The sequence below is a fragment of the Anabrus simplex genome, chromosome 9 (assembly GCF_040414725.1).
Source record: "Anabrus simplex isolate iqAnaSimp1 chromosome 9, ASM4041472v1, whole genome shotgun sequence".
In the NCBI taxonomy this organism is placed as follows: domain Eukaryota; kingdom Metazoa; phylum Arthropoda; class Insecta; order Orthoptera; family Tettigoniidae; genus Anabrus; species Anabrus simplex.
Window position 1 is genome coordinate 5,272,565 of NC_090273.1, and position 17,196 is coordinate 5,289,760.

A 17,196-nucleotide genomic window follows, 5' to 3' on the forward strand; every position below is an offset into this window, starting at 1 on the left:
TTCAGATGTATAAATGCCTAGCAATGTTTGTTAATCTAGCACAATCCCTTCTTGGTGTTTTAGATATTTTTTCCATCAGTGTGTTTGTAGTTACACTTTCATACGTAATTGAATTAGACATACTTGGCTTGTAGCATGTAGGAACATCCTATTGACTTGGTGGTTGCCATGTGGCATAGCCGGAAGCATTAGAGACCCATACTGATCCATGATCGCTGCACAGCTTCCCGTAATCCACAGAGATTTGTCGGAACAAGGTCCAAGGCAAGCACATACCTGTTGACAGCATCGCAGATGTGCACAATGGGATTGAGATGAGAGCTCTTCGGGCAGCCGGGCAAGCATCTTCACATCCGTGGATTGCTCATCGAACCAGTCAGCTACAGTTCGGGAGCATTGTACACGTTCCATGCAGGGTGCTGTAACATTCGCTGGTGCGGGACATTGTTAGATGTATACCATGTGTATCACACGTGGACACCACCACAGGCCTGAACTGAACCCTGCTGCAAGAAGGATTCATTGCCTCATGTAATTGGCCATCAGCTTGTACCAACTGGTACCGCGACTTGTCTGTCCTGGGGACCTTTTTCCGTACTTTGTGCATCCAGTGGCGGCGTTCCTTTGCATGGTTCTGGATTATATGGGTGCTTACACATCATCATTCTGCATTGATTTGCTGCACTGTTACCTGTCTATCTGGTCTTACTATCCGAACTAGCTGACGGCAACCCGTGTCATCAGCGTGTCGTACACAATGACAGTTGGCCCAGCAGTGGTGGTTACGATACACTCTTGATACGGTGACCTTTGGAAAGCCCAGTGCCTGTACGACTTGAGAGTTGGAGTGGCCCATACTTCTGGTCGCGATCAAATTAGCTTAATCTCGTGTCTTACCCATCTTGCAGTCAACTGTGTTACTCAGACAGCCGATTCGAGGTAAAAGGTCTGATGTTCTCACTGCATCCTTCTATTACATTCACTAGGTCGAGAAGAGAGCCATTTCCCCACTACAGCAGCTACCTCTGATTCAATCACTCGTGCATACTGTTGCCTTGGTTTGTACCATTAGAAGGCTTTGACTCATCATTTATTGTCTTGGACTGAAATTTTAGGTTATCTTTGTTTAATGATTTTGCCTATCATATTGTAAGTTTTTTGATTTTTATATTCTTGTCTCAATCACAGCAATTATGATTTTATTTTACATTTTTTATTTCATGAACTGTATGTGTTAATAAATTTGAACATGGCCTTCAGATTTTACAAGTTGGTTAGGCCTGTTTGTTATTTTTTGTGCACAAACCAAGAAATGAAAATAGGAACTTGCAGGGGTGAGTTAAAATTCACATGATTGTCGCAAGAGAGGTATCTTTTTCAATAAATTACATTTTACAGGAACAAATATTTTGATGGTAGTCACTAAGGATGGATACTTTTCAAAGCAAGTAGTGGAGGTCCACCGTAATTCCTGTATTCCCAACTCGTTTCACACACTCTGGACATACGTGGCTTGGAAACTTTTCTCTGCTGGGAGTGATGTGTTACAAAAAGTGACTGGGTGGTCTTCCTCTTTACTACGGTGTCTTTCTTTATAAGATTTGTCTTCTTCCGGACGAGGAGGAGTCTCAATTATTTACAGTTTGTATTTACCCACACTCCTGGCAATATCTCTCATCTTCATATTCACATTAATCAGTGTCACTCAAACAAAAAGTCAGTCCACAGTAATAAATAATATAATAATTTCATTAGTTTTACAGTTTTTGGAGATGCAGGTGTGGTGAAATTTTGTACCATGGTACGTGCCAGTACCAACGCGACGATATTACATTCAGATCCATACTTCCATGTTTGTTGTGAGCTTGGCACCTCAATTGCTACCATGGAAATATTCTGCTGAATAAGTGTCAAAACTATTGGAACAAGATCCTGAAGGCAGTGAAATGCGATATGGATTCCTAGATCCTACGAACCATGTCAACAGGCATTTCTGGAGTACAGACAAATACAAACGATAAAGAAATGTGTCACTGCGCCATAAATGGAACCTTTCCAGGTTGGTGCGGGAAGAGGAGACGAGGCCAAACATGAAAAACAAAAGATAGGCTCTCTCTTCATTAATCCCAGTTCTTCTGCATCCATTTCAAGCTCGTTTCTGTTTACCAGCTACCCTACCCTAGGGCTTTAAATGGTTTTTGAATTTTTTCATTGCTAGGGAAAGCAATGATTACAATAACTTTAGGAAACTTTAGAAAAATCACACATTCCTCTACATGAAAATTAGTTTTAATTATCATAATAATAGCACAGCAATTTTTAAATATAAATTTACGAAGATTATAAGCTCTACTAAGAAACATTCTGATGCCAGTTAGGTTAATATTTTGAAATTCGACAAATATTGAAGAACCATCTACTAAAACATACTTATACAGATTCTAACCTAATTGATCCTTGTTTACAACCAGTAATTTGCTTTCCCGTCGTTAGTTGCACGATGACAGACTTGCATCGAGTTGCTGCAGGTTGTCATCTCTACACGGGAAACAACCCATATTTTTAGGGAGCGATATAAAACTATGTTACAGAACCCACCTGACACAAATTTTAAAATTAGCTCATTATCTAGGTTTACTTGCCCGCAGAGTGGTCATGTTCACTTGGTGCGTAATTGTCATCCTCGCCCTCAATTTCGGAACTAGTCTTCCATAAGAACATCCCATGCGGATTCATCATCTAAATTTCATACGCTATAATTATAGACATGCTAAATATTCACAGGAATGACACAAGCCTGTCTCTCGAACCCACACTCTTCCTGTCCGCATGCACGTACTTTTCCACTCACTTCACAGCTGAGACTTAGCCTCAGGTTATGTTGGAATGTGGCTGTCTTATCAGTGCCTTGAAAGAAGAGTTCTTGACTTATGCTCATAAGTAGTATATTTTATGCTTATACAGCAGAAGCACCCAACAGTATTCTGATGAAATGGTCTAACTACAGTGAAAACGTGCACCTTAAGATTCTCCAAGTGCTGTCAGTGGTGCCGTAGTTTCTATGGGCATAACGTTCATTGAGGGGCCGTTTTGACAGATCGTCAGTGTTGTGTGGGAAGGGTGGGATAAGATAACACAAAAGGAAGACCACAATGGTTTAGTTAATAAACAAAAGGAAGAGATGAATATAAAGATAAATACAGGTGATTAAAAGTCGGGAACACAGATCAAACACAAAGGGAGGAAAGGAACGGGTCAGTGTAAGTAACAGAAGGGAATAAACTTCTGTTAAACCATATGTAATTAGTTATACCAAAGCTCAACTAATTTATAATGTTTTTTCTTTTAATGCTAGGTATGCTAATTGTCAGGAGTCTGTCGAGGCTATAGTGATGGAGGCAGTGCGAGAGCAGCTCAACCGTCGACAACCCACTGACAGCATAACTCGTAATTTTCTGCGTCTCCTTTCTGCAAGTTGTGGATTGGTAGAGGTGAGTATTATAATAATCATAAAAACCCACTGTTGTTATATTTTGATTTATCCATTATTTGTAGAAGTCTAACACAAAATCACAAATAAAATATTTTAACAGCCTGGTCAAAATTTGTATTAAGCGCTATTTCAGAGCAAACATTTCCTGATTGCCTAGTTCTTTCTGGAGTACTAGTAGAGATTCATTTGGATAATACAGTAAAGTACCAGTGTAACAAAATTAAAAGGACCTCAGAAGTTAATTTATCCTGAAATAAGTCAGTTCTTAAGAATTCAGCTGCTGTTATATCAATTGCATGATCTACATTACTTCAGCATGAATTTATAGATAAAAAATGTACTAGTTAAGTGACGTACCCACTTGGCCCACAGATGTATGACAAAATTATAACGTGGCGGGTCACTTTAATATTAAAATAAATAAATGATATGTCATTGTTTCTCCAGAAACAGTATCCCAAGGGCGCCAGTCTTCAAGCTTATGGCTTGAAAACAAAAGTAGATAATTAATAATAATAATAATAATAATAATAATAATAATAATACGTAATGAGACTCAAAAAACTCCCAGAGGTGAGGTGAACGGAACACAAATCATTAAGTACACTAACTTGGAATTTAAGGATCATTAATAATCATTTCATAAAATACAAATTAAAACAGCTATTTATTAAGATGAAAAACGTGACGTAACGGCGTTTTAACGACATCTGAACTTACGGAAACAAAAGAAAAATTGAATGAAATTAATTTTAAAAATGAACTGTTGCGCAAAGACTTGCAGTAACTTATGCCATAAGCTCACCATATGTAGACTCTGTTGTCTTGAAGCTGATGATATGTGGATCTCGTACCAGCTGCCTTCTCTGTTGTTGGATTCCAGTCCTACTTCTACATTTCCTGTCCTTAACACTTCCTACTGTACTCCTTACATAAAGTCGTAATGAGTCCTAATTTTAAGTGCAAAACCACCATGGGTTATGTTCATGGAGAGAATACATTTGTATTCTTCCGTATTACGGAATAGTAGCGTAGCTAAATTCATAATGAAAGCTCTCCTCCCCTATACTAGTCAGAACCGGTCTCCCGTTGACTACCTCTCATCATTGAGATAACAAGTCCCAATGAGAGTAACTTTTGAGTAGAATATACTCAGATGCGAAGTGAACTAAGTTAAAATCTTCTCCGATGTATAGACGTAGAATCGTAGTTAGAGTATCTTCCAAGCGTGAGAATCAGAATCAGAATGTCCGAATACACGTGACAATCTGCTCACGAGTAAGAATACGAGTATGAATGTGAAAACGACTGCTAATGCTAATAAGAATCTGAATCTGAATGTCTACTCCAGCTCTTGTCGGTGGTATATATCGGTTCAAAAGTCTCCTTCCATCAGCCATATCACATGGTCCAGTAAGATTTGAGGTCTCATCCCTTCTCCAATGTATTGCTGTGAATCCATCACGTTGCTTCATTACGTTCATTCACATAGGCTGAACTTTCCCGCTGAAATAAAGCGTCCCGAAGCGGAGTTTGAAAAGTGGGTGTTAATAATGTATCAACTGTCTCTTCATGAGGTAGAGAGGGTAAGGTCTCTCGTAACCTAGATGACGTACTTTTCCTGGAATTGGGCTGAAATTATCCTGCTGACTCTGGTCACCTCACAATGGCTATTGGAAAATTTACTGCAAGTTATAAATATGCATGATGTTGAAATACTTTACCCAATAATTTGTTCGTTCAGAATACGTTATAGCCGCGATACAAAGAAATGAAATGATGATTGAAATGGATGATAAAACCCTATATATACATACACATATTAATTTAAACGTGACCTATCAGTGATTAAATATACACATCTTATCAATTAATTTCATAGTTCAATAATTAAAAATATGCAGTGATGTCCCAAACATCACATTCGCCCCTCTGAGCCTGAAACAAGCAGTACTTCGTTGAGGGCTCACACCCGCACTTTGCCACTTACGTTTCACTTGTTTTCAAAACCACTGTACATTCATTCATTAATGTATACAACATAACACTATTTTACAAAATTACAACTTGATGATTCCACCTACAACTTAATAACAAATAATATATAACACTTCAAAATTTCCATTAATTACAATATTACACCTTAGCGAGTTTCTGATGTCTCACTTTCTCAAATGTTCGTCATCTCTTGCTGATTTTATGAATCCAGTGTATGCAATACTTGACAATTCAATTTAGATCTGTGCAAAATTTACACAAACAAAATGCATCGTATTACTCTTTCAAGTGTTTATACGTTCTTGCTGTATGACTAGCACTTTACACACGCTAACACATTCACGTGGTTTTAGCCTAGGGTAAAATTATTGCAAGTCTTTATGATGACTTCTTATAGTCTACGGGGAATTTACAAATTTTAAACTGCAATATTAATGATCCTCGTTATATAAAATCAAATACTAGATTACCCATACATGGCGTTAAGTAAAGAGAACAGACGTAACCTTGGTAATGAACTCATGTCAATCGTATACACACACACATCGTGTAGCAAGCAAAACAAAACTTGGGAAACTCCACCTACCAGAGAGCAGTCACTCCATGCTGCAACAGGTGTATATTATATAAGAGATAAGCATGGCCTGGCTCACTGACCTATAATCCAGCACTATGGAAAATCCACCGGCCTCGTAATATATTTACGTAAACTCCGAATGTTGAATGAACCCAATAAAATGCAATCACCGTCAGATAATTTATAAGCACAAGGTCCTAGTTTCTTATGTATACGATAAGGTCCTTGATTTAAAACTCCAGCCATATCATCAATAAAAATCGTGGCGAAATCACCGAATGCAATATTTAATGCTCTAATTAAGGCTGCAGAACTAGTCTTCGTCCCGTAAGGAACGCGCTGAAACTTATACAAGCTGTACTTATGACTAAATGCTGTCAGAGGCCTGTCCTCCACTCTCAAAGGAATCTGCCAAAAACTACTTCTTAAATCAACAGATGAAAACCATTTTTTACCCTCAAAGCCCTGAATTAACTCTTCAATAGTCTGTGATTTTAACTGGTCAGTACAAATACGTCTATTCATATCCCTCCCATCAGTACAAAGTCTTGACGCTCCCATCACTCTTAGGCACAATGATTAAAGAATTTACATACTGGCTATTAGACACTTCAATTATTCCATCAGCTAACATAGCTTGTATCTGATCGTCAACTGCCTTGGCATATTTGAGTGGGATAGCATACCGTGGCCCGCTGAAAGGACTGTCATTCAGCACTGAAAAAGAATGTTCATAAACATGTGTTTTACCAGGTTTCTTAGAAAAACTCTCGGCGTGTTCACATAACACTGCCAACAATTCGTCCCTCTGGACTTCCTCTAATTTACTGTTACTCGCAGCTTCAAATAAGGCATCCTTCTGATCCTCTTTCAACCACAACTGGCATAAATTAAACCCCTCACTGGGTTTCTCCTCATATCTAGAAACCTCAATAACACTCCACATAGCACAAACATTCGTTTTCCTCTGAATTTAATTTCTCAGTTCGAGTTTGACATACTTATTATCCCACTTCAGATTTACTGTAGCATCATGGTAATCTAACTGAGCCGATTTTAAAGTCAGCCAGTCACATCCCAAGATGAGATCAAATACCAGGCGAGGAATAACCAAACATACCTGTACTGAAATAAAACCCTCTATACAAATCGGCACCGCAACCTGCGTGCATATTTGTTTCGACTTTTTTACCAACAGCTGTAATAATGAATGTAGACTTAACAGGCATCTCTTCTATCATAATACCCTGTTTAACTAAAGAGTCATACCATTCTGAACTAATACATGATTTCTGACTTCCAGTATCAATTAATGCGTTAACATACGCCTCCCAAACTTCTAATTGAACCACAGGATTAATCACTTCATCACCCGAATCTAAATAATTATTATCTGGTTCACACATAAGGTCTTCCTTAACATCTAGGTCATATGGCAATAGTTTCATAACACAATTCCTAACTACTTCCTGGTAAGGTTAGAATTCTGACCCATCATTACAGCCTGCATTTAGTTTAAAGGTTGTGATCGTGTACCTACACTTGGCTCGTTAGTACCTTGTCCTCTGACTTGTTGGGTATTTCCCGTTCTATTTTCAGGTGTGCCACCCCTACCATTATGCCTTGGTTGAAACTGATTACGATTCTCGTAGTTTGGCTGTCTCCTATTGTCCCTTGGTTCACTATGAGGAACAAAATTATGTGAGTTTCCTGTTCTATTCCCAATGTTTCCTAGTGCATCAAAACTCCCTAATAACTGCTCCATTTCTTGAATAGTTTTAATACTTTGCATACACGCTGCTTCGCGTACCCTGTCTGGAAAATGTCATAACAGTAATCTGACTACATCTGAATCAGCCGTGATTCCGTCTAAATTCTCGCAAATCATAACATGTGACAAAAAATACTCGGTCATAGAGACACATTCATTATGTTTGAATTTCCCGAATACTACCCTTTCTCTTTCACGGCTTTGAACGTTTTCGTTCCAGTATTTGTCTGTGAACTTCGTCTTAAATTCCTTCAGACTTTTCATGTTACTTTTATAGACTGAAAACCAGGAACGCATCTCTCCCACAAAAGCATGATCAATAATGTCGATCGCCTCTTCCCAGTCCATAAACCCTTCCTCAATCCGTTTCCCAAACCGTTTTTCTACTATTTTCAGAAATTCTAGTGGGTTAGTTTGTTTCCCATTGAACTTCAGTAATTCGATTTCCTTACTGTAAATCCCTCCATGACTTTGCCTCTCAGTGTTACCTTGCCTTTCTCTTACTTCTCGTCGTATGCATGCTTCTGCCATTGCTATGCGGTTCTCTACATCTTTATCTCTTCAATTTCATTCACTACAGTGTTCTGTTTTTCTTTCAATGTCTTAATTTCCACTGTATTGCCTTCTACCATCGCAAACTTTTCTCTTTGTTCCCTAGTGTTGTCTTCTATTATACACTTAACCGTATCGATATTGCTTTGTACCTGATCTTTAAATTCTTTTATTTCTTCCGTTTGGGTATCAACTTTATTATTAATACTTGTCACCTGTGTCTCTAACTCCTTTCTGGTGTTGTTGCTTTCTTTTTCCATTAATCCCAACAATTCACTCCTTTGTTCTACAAATTTCTTTTCTACCTCTTGTTTGTTTTGCTTAGTTGTCTCTTTCTGGTCCTCTATCTGCTTGTTAAATCTTTCATTTTGTTTAAATAATTCTTGTAACTGTTTGCTATGTTCGTCCATCCTTTTATTAGCTTCGACCTTGTGTTCGTTCAATGCCTTACGTAATTCTCGTTTAGTTTGTTCTATTTCATTTTTGATTTCTGATTTAGTTTGTTCCAATTCCTTTTTTATTTCATTTTTTATTTCAAATTTATTTTGTTCCATTTCATTTTTTATTTCAGATTTACTGTCCTCTATCTTACTCAACATTAACTGCATCATTTCAAGTAACTGAGTATTATTACTCTCAATGTTTGGGCTAACCTCCGCCTTGCCCCCCATCGTTCTGTCTTCTGAATCTAACGTAACTTCGTCATTCCTACTCTTATTCCCTTCGCTATCTTTGCTCCTAATATCAGTTTCCTCCTCTACACATTTATCTAACTCTTCCTTAGAATTACTTAAAGTACTACCCTTCAGCACGTGTCCACTACGCAGCGTCATGTCTTTCTCCTCTTGCTCAGCCATGTTACCCCCAAAATCAAACACACAAGAAAAATATACTGTGGATACACAACAGTTACCCCCAAACTACTGATTTTATCCTTCTATACCAGTACTTAATGATTTACGAGCCCCTCAGTTGTGGCGACAATATGTGTCGTACCCACTTGGCCCACAGATGTATGACAAAATTATAACGTGGCGGGTCACTTTAATATTAAAAATAAATAAATGATATGTCATTGTTTCTCCAGAAACAGTATCCCAAGGGCGCCAGTCTTCAAGCTTATGGCTTGAAAACAAAAGTAGATAATTAATAATAATAATAATAACAATAATAATAATAATAATAATAATAATAACAATAATAATAATAATAATAATAATAATAATAATAATAATAATAATACGTAATGAGACTCAAAAAACTCCCAGGGGTGAGGTGAACGGAACACAAACCATTAAGTACACTAACTTGGAATTTAAGGATCATTAATAATCATTTCATAAAATACAAATTAAAACAGCTATTTATTAAGATGAAAAACGTGACGTAACGGCGTTTTAACGACATCTGAACTTACGGAAACAAAAGAAAAATTGAATGAAATTAATTTTAAAAATGAACTGTTGCGCGAAGACTTGCAGTAACTTATGCCATAAGCTCACCATATGTAGACTCTGTTGTCTTGAAGCTGATGATATGTGGATCTCGTACCGGCTGCCTTCTCTGTTGTTGGATTCCAGTCCTACTTCTACATTTCCTGTCCTTAACACTTCCTACTGTACTCCTTACATAAAGTCGTAATGAGTCCTAATTTTAAGTGCAAAACCACCATGGGTTATGTTCATGGAGAGAATACATTTGTATTCTTCCGTATTACGGAATAGTAGCGTAGCTAAATTCATAATGAAAGCTCTCCTCCCCTATACTAGTCAGAACCGGTCTCCCGTTGACTACCTCTCGTCATTGAGATAACAAGTCCCAATGAGAGTAACTTTTGAGTAGAATATACTCAGATGAGAAGTGAACTAAGTTAAAATCTTCTCCGATGTATAGACGTAGAATCGTAGTAAGAGTGTCTTCCAAGCGTGAGAATCAGAAACAGAATGTCCGAATACACGTGACAATCTGCTCACGAGTAGGAATACGAGTATGAATGTGAAAACGACTGCTAATGCTAATAAGAATCTGAATCTGAATGTCTACTCCAGCTCTTGTCGGTGGTATATATCGGTTCAAAAGTCTCCTTCCATCAGCCATATCACATGGTCCAGTAAGATTTGAGGTCTCATCCCTTCTCCAATGTATTGCTGTGAATCCATCACGTTGCTTCATTACGTTCATTCACATAGGCTGAACTTTCCCGCTGAAATAAAGCGTCCCGAAGCGGAGTTTGAAAAGTGGGTGTTAATAATGTATCAACTGTCTCTTCATGAGGTAGAGAGGGTAAGGTCTCTCGTAACCTAGACGACGTACTTTTCCTGGAATTGGGCTGAAATTATCCTGCTGACTCTGGTCACCTCACATGGCTATTGGAAAATTTACTGCAAGTTATAAATATGCATGATGTTGAAATACTTTACCCAATAATTTGTTCGTTCAGAATACGTTATAGCCGCGATACAAAGAAATGAAATGATGATTGAAATGGATGATAAAACCCTATATATACATACACATATTAATTTAAACATGACCTATCAGTGATTAAATATACACATCTTATCAATTAATTTCATAGTTCAATAATTAAAAATATGCAGTGATGTCCCAAACATCACAGTTATTAGATAGGAAAATGAAGGTATACAGTAATTGCAAGAGGTTTTCTGTAATGAATTTTCAGCTGAACACTCCCTGACACTAAAGAACATTCAAAATAACCCATACTATGTGAAACCTTTATAAATTTAAGAAAAACGTATTTTAACATAGACTACATCATTCATGTACATAGTAATGTTAAGTTTTAATTATTATATCAGTTAATGTAGATGATTATTTAAACTAGAACATTTGTAATGACAGTGTTTTTACCCATATCATGTGACATTCTTATTGTGATGTTTCATTTGTATGTTATGTCAGCTGAAGATGACCTTCACAAGGTCGAATCCAGTACTGTAGAACAATAATATATATGAATATATATACTGAAAATAAAATGGCATATGGCTTTTAGTGCCGGGAGTGTCCAAGGACATATTCGGCTCGCCAGATGCAGGTCTTTTGATTTGACACCCGTAGATGACCTGCGCGTCGTGATGAGGATGAAATGATGATGAAGACAACACATACACCCAGCCCCCGTGCCAGAGAAATTAACCAATGATGGTTAAAATTCCCGACCCTGCCGGGAATCGAACCCGGGACCCCTGTGACTAAAGGCCAGCACGCTAACCATTTAGCCATGGAGCCGGGATTAGGTGGAAGCTTCAAAACTTCATATTTGTGAATATAATCAATACGGAAATTAAACTTATAGATTATTATCGAATGGATCATGTGTTAACACCAACCGGACAGGTGAAGAGGCCTGAAGTGGGACTAATATGCAGCTGGGTCAAGACCGCATGGGCGCGCATTCCCAACGATCTAGTGTCCAAAAGCTTTAAGAAATGTGGAATTTCAAATTCAGTGGACGGTAGTGACGACGACTATTTGTGGAAGGATGCCAGCAACGAAATTTTCTGTGGTGAAACTTCAGATGACGATGGTGAATTGTGAATGATCTGAGTATTCGACCGATTTTATTTACAATGTTTGTGATGATTTTATTAATTGTAAGCTGTTTGAATTTATATTTGTGGTACATTTGAAGAAAATTGAATAGCTATGTAAGTTATTTGATTTTTTCGTTTTTTCTTTTTTTCTTTCGTATTTTGCCGTCTCAAATTTAGGGTGCGGGTCTTACTCGGTGGCAAGTGGTATTAGGGTTTATACGGTAAGTCTTGTAGATAATATGGTCCATCAGTGTTATTCATTTTCTCCAAGGAGACCTGAAGTCCTACTTTTTCAGCTGGTTGATCTCCTTTATTGCCAATCAATGTTGGCAAAAATGGCCAAGATATCCATAAAGGCCAGATTGTCAACATACAGTCTTTGAGTTTGGGACCTAATCTGAACAGATCTTCAGCAGAAACAGAGGAAAACTAAAAGCTTTCGTGGAAAAAGTTTGATGTGCCAACAAGTATGAATCTTGCCGACTACGTCAACGTGTTAGTGCATAAAGAAATCACTGATGATGATGTGGCAGACATTGAGTGATACGTGTGATGATGAGGTGGAAGTGGAAGATACTTTCGCACTGCAGCCTCGACAGACTCCTGACAATTAGCATACCTAGCTAGCATTAAAAGGAAAAAAACATTATAAATTAGTTGAGCTTTGGTATAACTAATTACATATTATTTAACAGAAGTTTATTCCCTTCTGTTACTTACAATGACCCGTTCCTTTCCTCCCTTTGTGTTTGATCTGTGTTCCTGACTGAATCACCTGTATTTATCTTTTTATTCATCTCTTCCTTTTGTTTATTAACTAAACCATTGTGGTCTTCCTTTTGTGTTATCTTATCCCACCCTTCCCACACAACACTGACAATCTGTCAAAACGGCCCTTCAATGAACGTTATGTCCATAGAAACTACGGCACCACTGACAGCACTTGGAGAATCTAAGGGTGCACGTTTTCACTGTAGTTACACCATTTCGTCAGAATACTGTAGGGTCTGACACATCCCACTCTGATGAGTCTAGTGTCAGACCTAAGACGAAACGTTGGTTAATAGAGCAAACGCCTGAAAAGTCTTACATCTGATACGTTTTTGACATCCATATACCCTTCGTGATCCATGGCTTTTTTGAAGTTTAATTAATTCTGTGGCCAGAAGACTCTTTGTTGGTCCTGTAAGTGTTGCTGCTTCCAGGCCATATGTCAGTATAATTACTAGATATATTTTGTACAAGCTGATCTTGGAAACTAACGGGAATGTTTCACCCCAAAGTATTTGACGTACATTGTGATAGAATTTGGAAGCTTTCTGTATTCTGTTGCTAATCTCTTGATGTATGGTATTGTCTGTTGAGAGAACACTACCTGAATACTGGAAGTTGTCTACAATATCCATCTCCTCATCTCCAATTCTTAGATGAACAGTTGGAGAGTTTCTACTCATCACCAAACCAACTGTCTTCGTTTTGATGATTTTGAGACCTAAGGTTCTAAAAGCTTCATGCCAGAGATCTAGTCTAGTTTGTACTTTCGCTTCTGTCTCACCCCATACCATTACATCATCAGCAAAAACCAAGGCATTATTTGTTGGATCCTTTCTTTTAACTGCTTTTAAAAGCTTATCCCTTATGATTATGAGTATAAGTGGTGAAAGACAACTTCCTTGCTGGACTCCACTCTTCGTTTCGAGCCGACCTGACCTTCCATCCTGGACCTAGACACAACACTTGGTTTCATCATATAATCGTTATACCCGTGCTATGATGTCATCGGGTACTTTCTTATGTCTCAAACATTCCGATATATGCCTGCGTGGTACATGGTCATATGCATTCTCGATGTCCAGAAAAACAGTTATAAGTGTTTTACCTTTCTTCCAATACTTCTCATAGAGCATTCTGGTGGCAAAAATGAGGTCTATAGTTGATCTATGAGGTCTAAATCCATGTTGTTCCTCCTCAAGTGTGGCTTCAACATATTTGCTAATCCTTTTCTCAAGGATGGATTCGTAGATTTTGAGGCCATGTGACAGCAGAGTTATACCTTTTTTCAACAATGGGATGATGACTCCTTGCTTCCAGTCATTGGGTATTACATTCTCTTTCCAGATTCTATTTAGTACTTTGTACATCCACTGTTGTCCAACCTCTCTTAGTGCTTTGATCATCCCAACACTTAATTCATCTGATCCAGTTGATGTGTTGTTTTTCAGCTTAGATATTGCTGTTTCTACTCCCAACCATGTCAGATCAGTGGTATTTTTGCTGCCAAAATCATAAGGTTCGTCGTCTAATGGAGTGACATTTTCATAACAGTTCAGAAAAGTTTCCAAGTGCCTATGGAACTCCTGTAATTTTTTGGTCTTATCCCTAGTCACCTCACCATTAGGAAGTTCTACAGATTGGTTAGATTCATTTTGAGTTCTTCTATTCTTAAAAGTACTGTATAACAGTTTATTTCCATCTTGCGTTATTTTGGTAGCCAGATCTTCCTTGTATTTCTGCTTTTCAGCTACAACGAACTGTTTGACCTGTAATTTTTTCTTTCTGTAAAGTGACAGCTTCTCCTCTATTTCATGTTGAACTCCCCGTGTTCTTGCTTGATATAGGGATCTTCTTGCACAGTTTCTGTCATTGATAGCCTTTTTAATATCATCATTCACCCACTGTGGGTGGGGGACGCAGACGAAGAATACACCCATGGTATCCCCTGCCTGTTGTAAGAGGCGACTACAAGGGATGATCGAATTAGAACCATGAAACTACTTGTGATTTGTACCACCACGCGGGGAACACCATGGGTCACCTTTACTTGCGCGTAGTACCACTATGTTGGGTACCAGATAGGTTCGTGATTAATAGCAAACGAGGGCTCGACGGCTTTTACAGTGCATGTGATTAGTAGCACTATATGAGCGACACCATGGGATGAAGGAACCCATGGTCCTGACTTGCCTACGATTAGTACCCACTATATGAGGAACACCACGGGATAGTAAGAGTCCCTGTGGTTAGTACACTTTGGTGATGATGAACACCATGGATTTGCGTTGCCTGTCAAGGGCACCACAATGTGCGAAACACGTTAGGTCAGTAATACATGTGCGAATTTCATTACCTGTGAGTAGTACCATAATGTATGGAATACCGTGAGTCTACCCTACCCTTGATTAGAACCGCAACATGGCAAATACCATGGTTCTACTTTTCTAGCGATAAATACCATTATGAGGGGCCGATGAATTTTGGACCCGTTTCGACAACGAGCATATTCTAATCGATTCGGCGTCGTGCTATAGAAGCAGACCCTTGGTCCGTGCTACTATTGTCTTGTGCCAGCTTCTGTGCATGTGAGGCACTGTGGGTCGGATCCACTGATCGTTTTAAATTCATATCAATCCATCCATTCGTCCTCACGCTTTGAATTCTGGTCAGTGGACGATTTTGGACTTTTAATTTGTCATCTCATTTCATCTCATTTCGTACCATTAGGGGCCGATGACCTTGATGTTAGGCCCCTTTAAACAACAAACATCAATCAGTCATCAATATCATCATTCTACCAGGCAGTTTCTTTAGATTTTCTTATTTGACTATGTCGTCCACATATTTTTTCTGCTGTACCAACCACAACCTTCTTTAGAGTATCCCATTCTTCATCTACCAATTTCAGTTCTTCTCTCGGCAACAACCTGCGGACACCTTCCCTGAATTCTTCCTTTACACTTGGCTTGGTTAGTTGCCAAGTTTTTATTTTTGGGACTCTCTTGTTACAGACTTTGGGAGGTCATTTCTCTGCAATAACTACAACCAACAGTCTATGGTCTCCACCAAGGTCTTCACATTACCTTGACATCATTGCTTTTCCCATACATTTTGATCTATCGGAATATAATCTATTACTGTACCTGTTTTATCATCCCAGCTATATCTTGTGATTTTATGGGAGTCCCTTTTCTTGAACCAAGTGTTACTCACTGTTGTTGTTTGAGTCATCAGTCCATAGACTGGTTTGGTGCAGCTCTCCATACCACCCTACCCTGCGCTAGCGTTTTCATTTCTACGTAACTATTGCATCCTACATCTGCTCTAATCTGCTTGTCATATTCATACCTTCGTCTACCCCTACCGTTCTTACCACCTACACTTCCTTCAAAACCAACTGAACAAGTCCTGGGTGTCTTAAGATGTGTCCTATAATTCTATCTCTTCTTCTCGTCAAATTTAGCCAAATCGATCTCCTCTCACCAATTCGATTCAGTATCTCTTCATTTGTGATTCGATCTATCCATCTCACCTTCAGCATTCTTCTGTAACACCACATTTCAAAAGCTTCTATTTTCTTTCTTTCTGAGCTAGTTATCGTCCATGTGTCACTTCCATACAATGCCACGCTTCAAAAACATCTAATTCCGATATCAATGTTTGAAGTGAGCAAATTTCTTTTCTTAAGAAAGCTCTTCCTTGCTTGTGCTAGTCTGCATTTTATGTCCTTACTTCTGCCATCATTAGTTATTTTACTACCCAAGTAACAATATTCATCTACTTCCTTTAAGACTTCATTTCCTAATCTAATATTTCCTACATCACCTGCCTTCGTTCGACTGCACTCCATTACTTTTGTTTTGGACTTATTTATTTTCATCTTGTACTCCTTACCCAAGACTTCATCCATACCATTCAGCAACTTCTCGAGATCTTCTGCAGTCTCAGATAAAATAACAAGATCATTGGCAAATCTCAAGGTTTTGATTTCCTCTCCTTGGACTGTGATTCCCTTTCCAAATATCTCTTTGATTTCCTTTACTGCCTGTTCTATGTAAACATTGAAAAGGAGAGGGGACAAACTGCAGCCTTGCCTCACTCCTTTCTGGATTGCTGCTTCTTTTTCAAAGCCCTCGATTCTTATCACTGCAGACTGATTTTAATTCTTCGTTCTCGGTATCTGATCCCTATCATCTTCAGAATCATAAATAGCTTGGTCCAATCGGCATTATTGAATGCCTTTTCTAGATCTACGAATGCCATGTACGTGGGCTTGTCCTTCTTGATTCGATCCTCTAAGATCAGACGTAAAGTCAGGATTGCTTCACGTGTTCCTACATTTCTTCTGAAGCCAAATTGATCTCCCAACTCAGCTTCCACTTGTTTTTCCATTCTTCTGTAAATAATACGTGTTAAAATTTTGCAGGCATGTGATACTAAATTAATGGTGCGGTAGTTTTCACACCTGTCA

At 38.4% G+C, this 17,196-nt stretch overlaps 1 protein-coding gene across 2 annotated transcripts in view; it reads left to right on the forward strand.

The window, feature by feature from the left end:
- The window catches only part of IntS1 (integrator complex subunit 1), a 480,230-nt gene that overhangs the window by 85,367 nt on the left and 377,667 nt on the right, over positions 1-17,196 (forward strand). For both annotated transcript variants that reach the window (XM_067153509.2, XM_067153510.2), the window contains exon 6: positions 3,356-3,491. In XM_067153509.2, the coding sequence (XP_067009610.2) occupies positions 3,356-3,491 (136 nt within the window). The remainder of the gene's footprint in view (positions 1-3,355; positions 3,492-17,196) is intronic.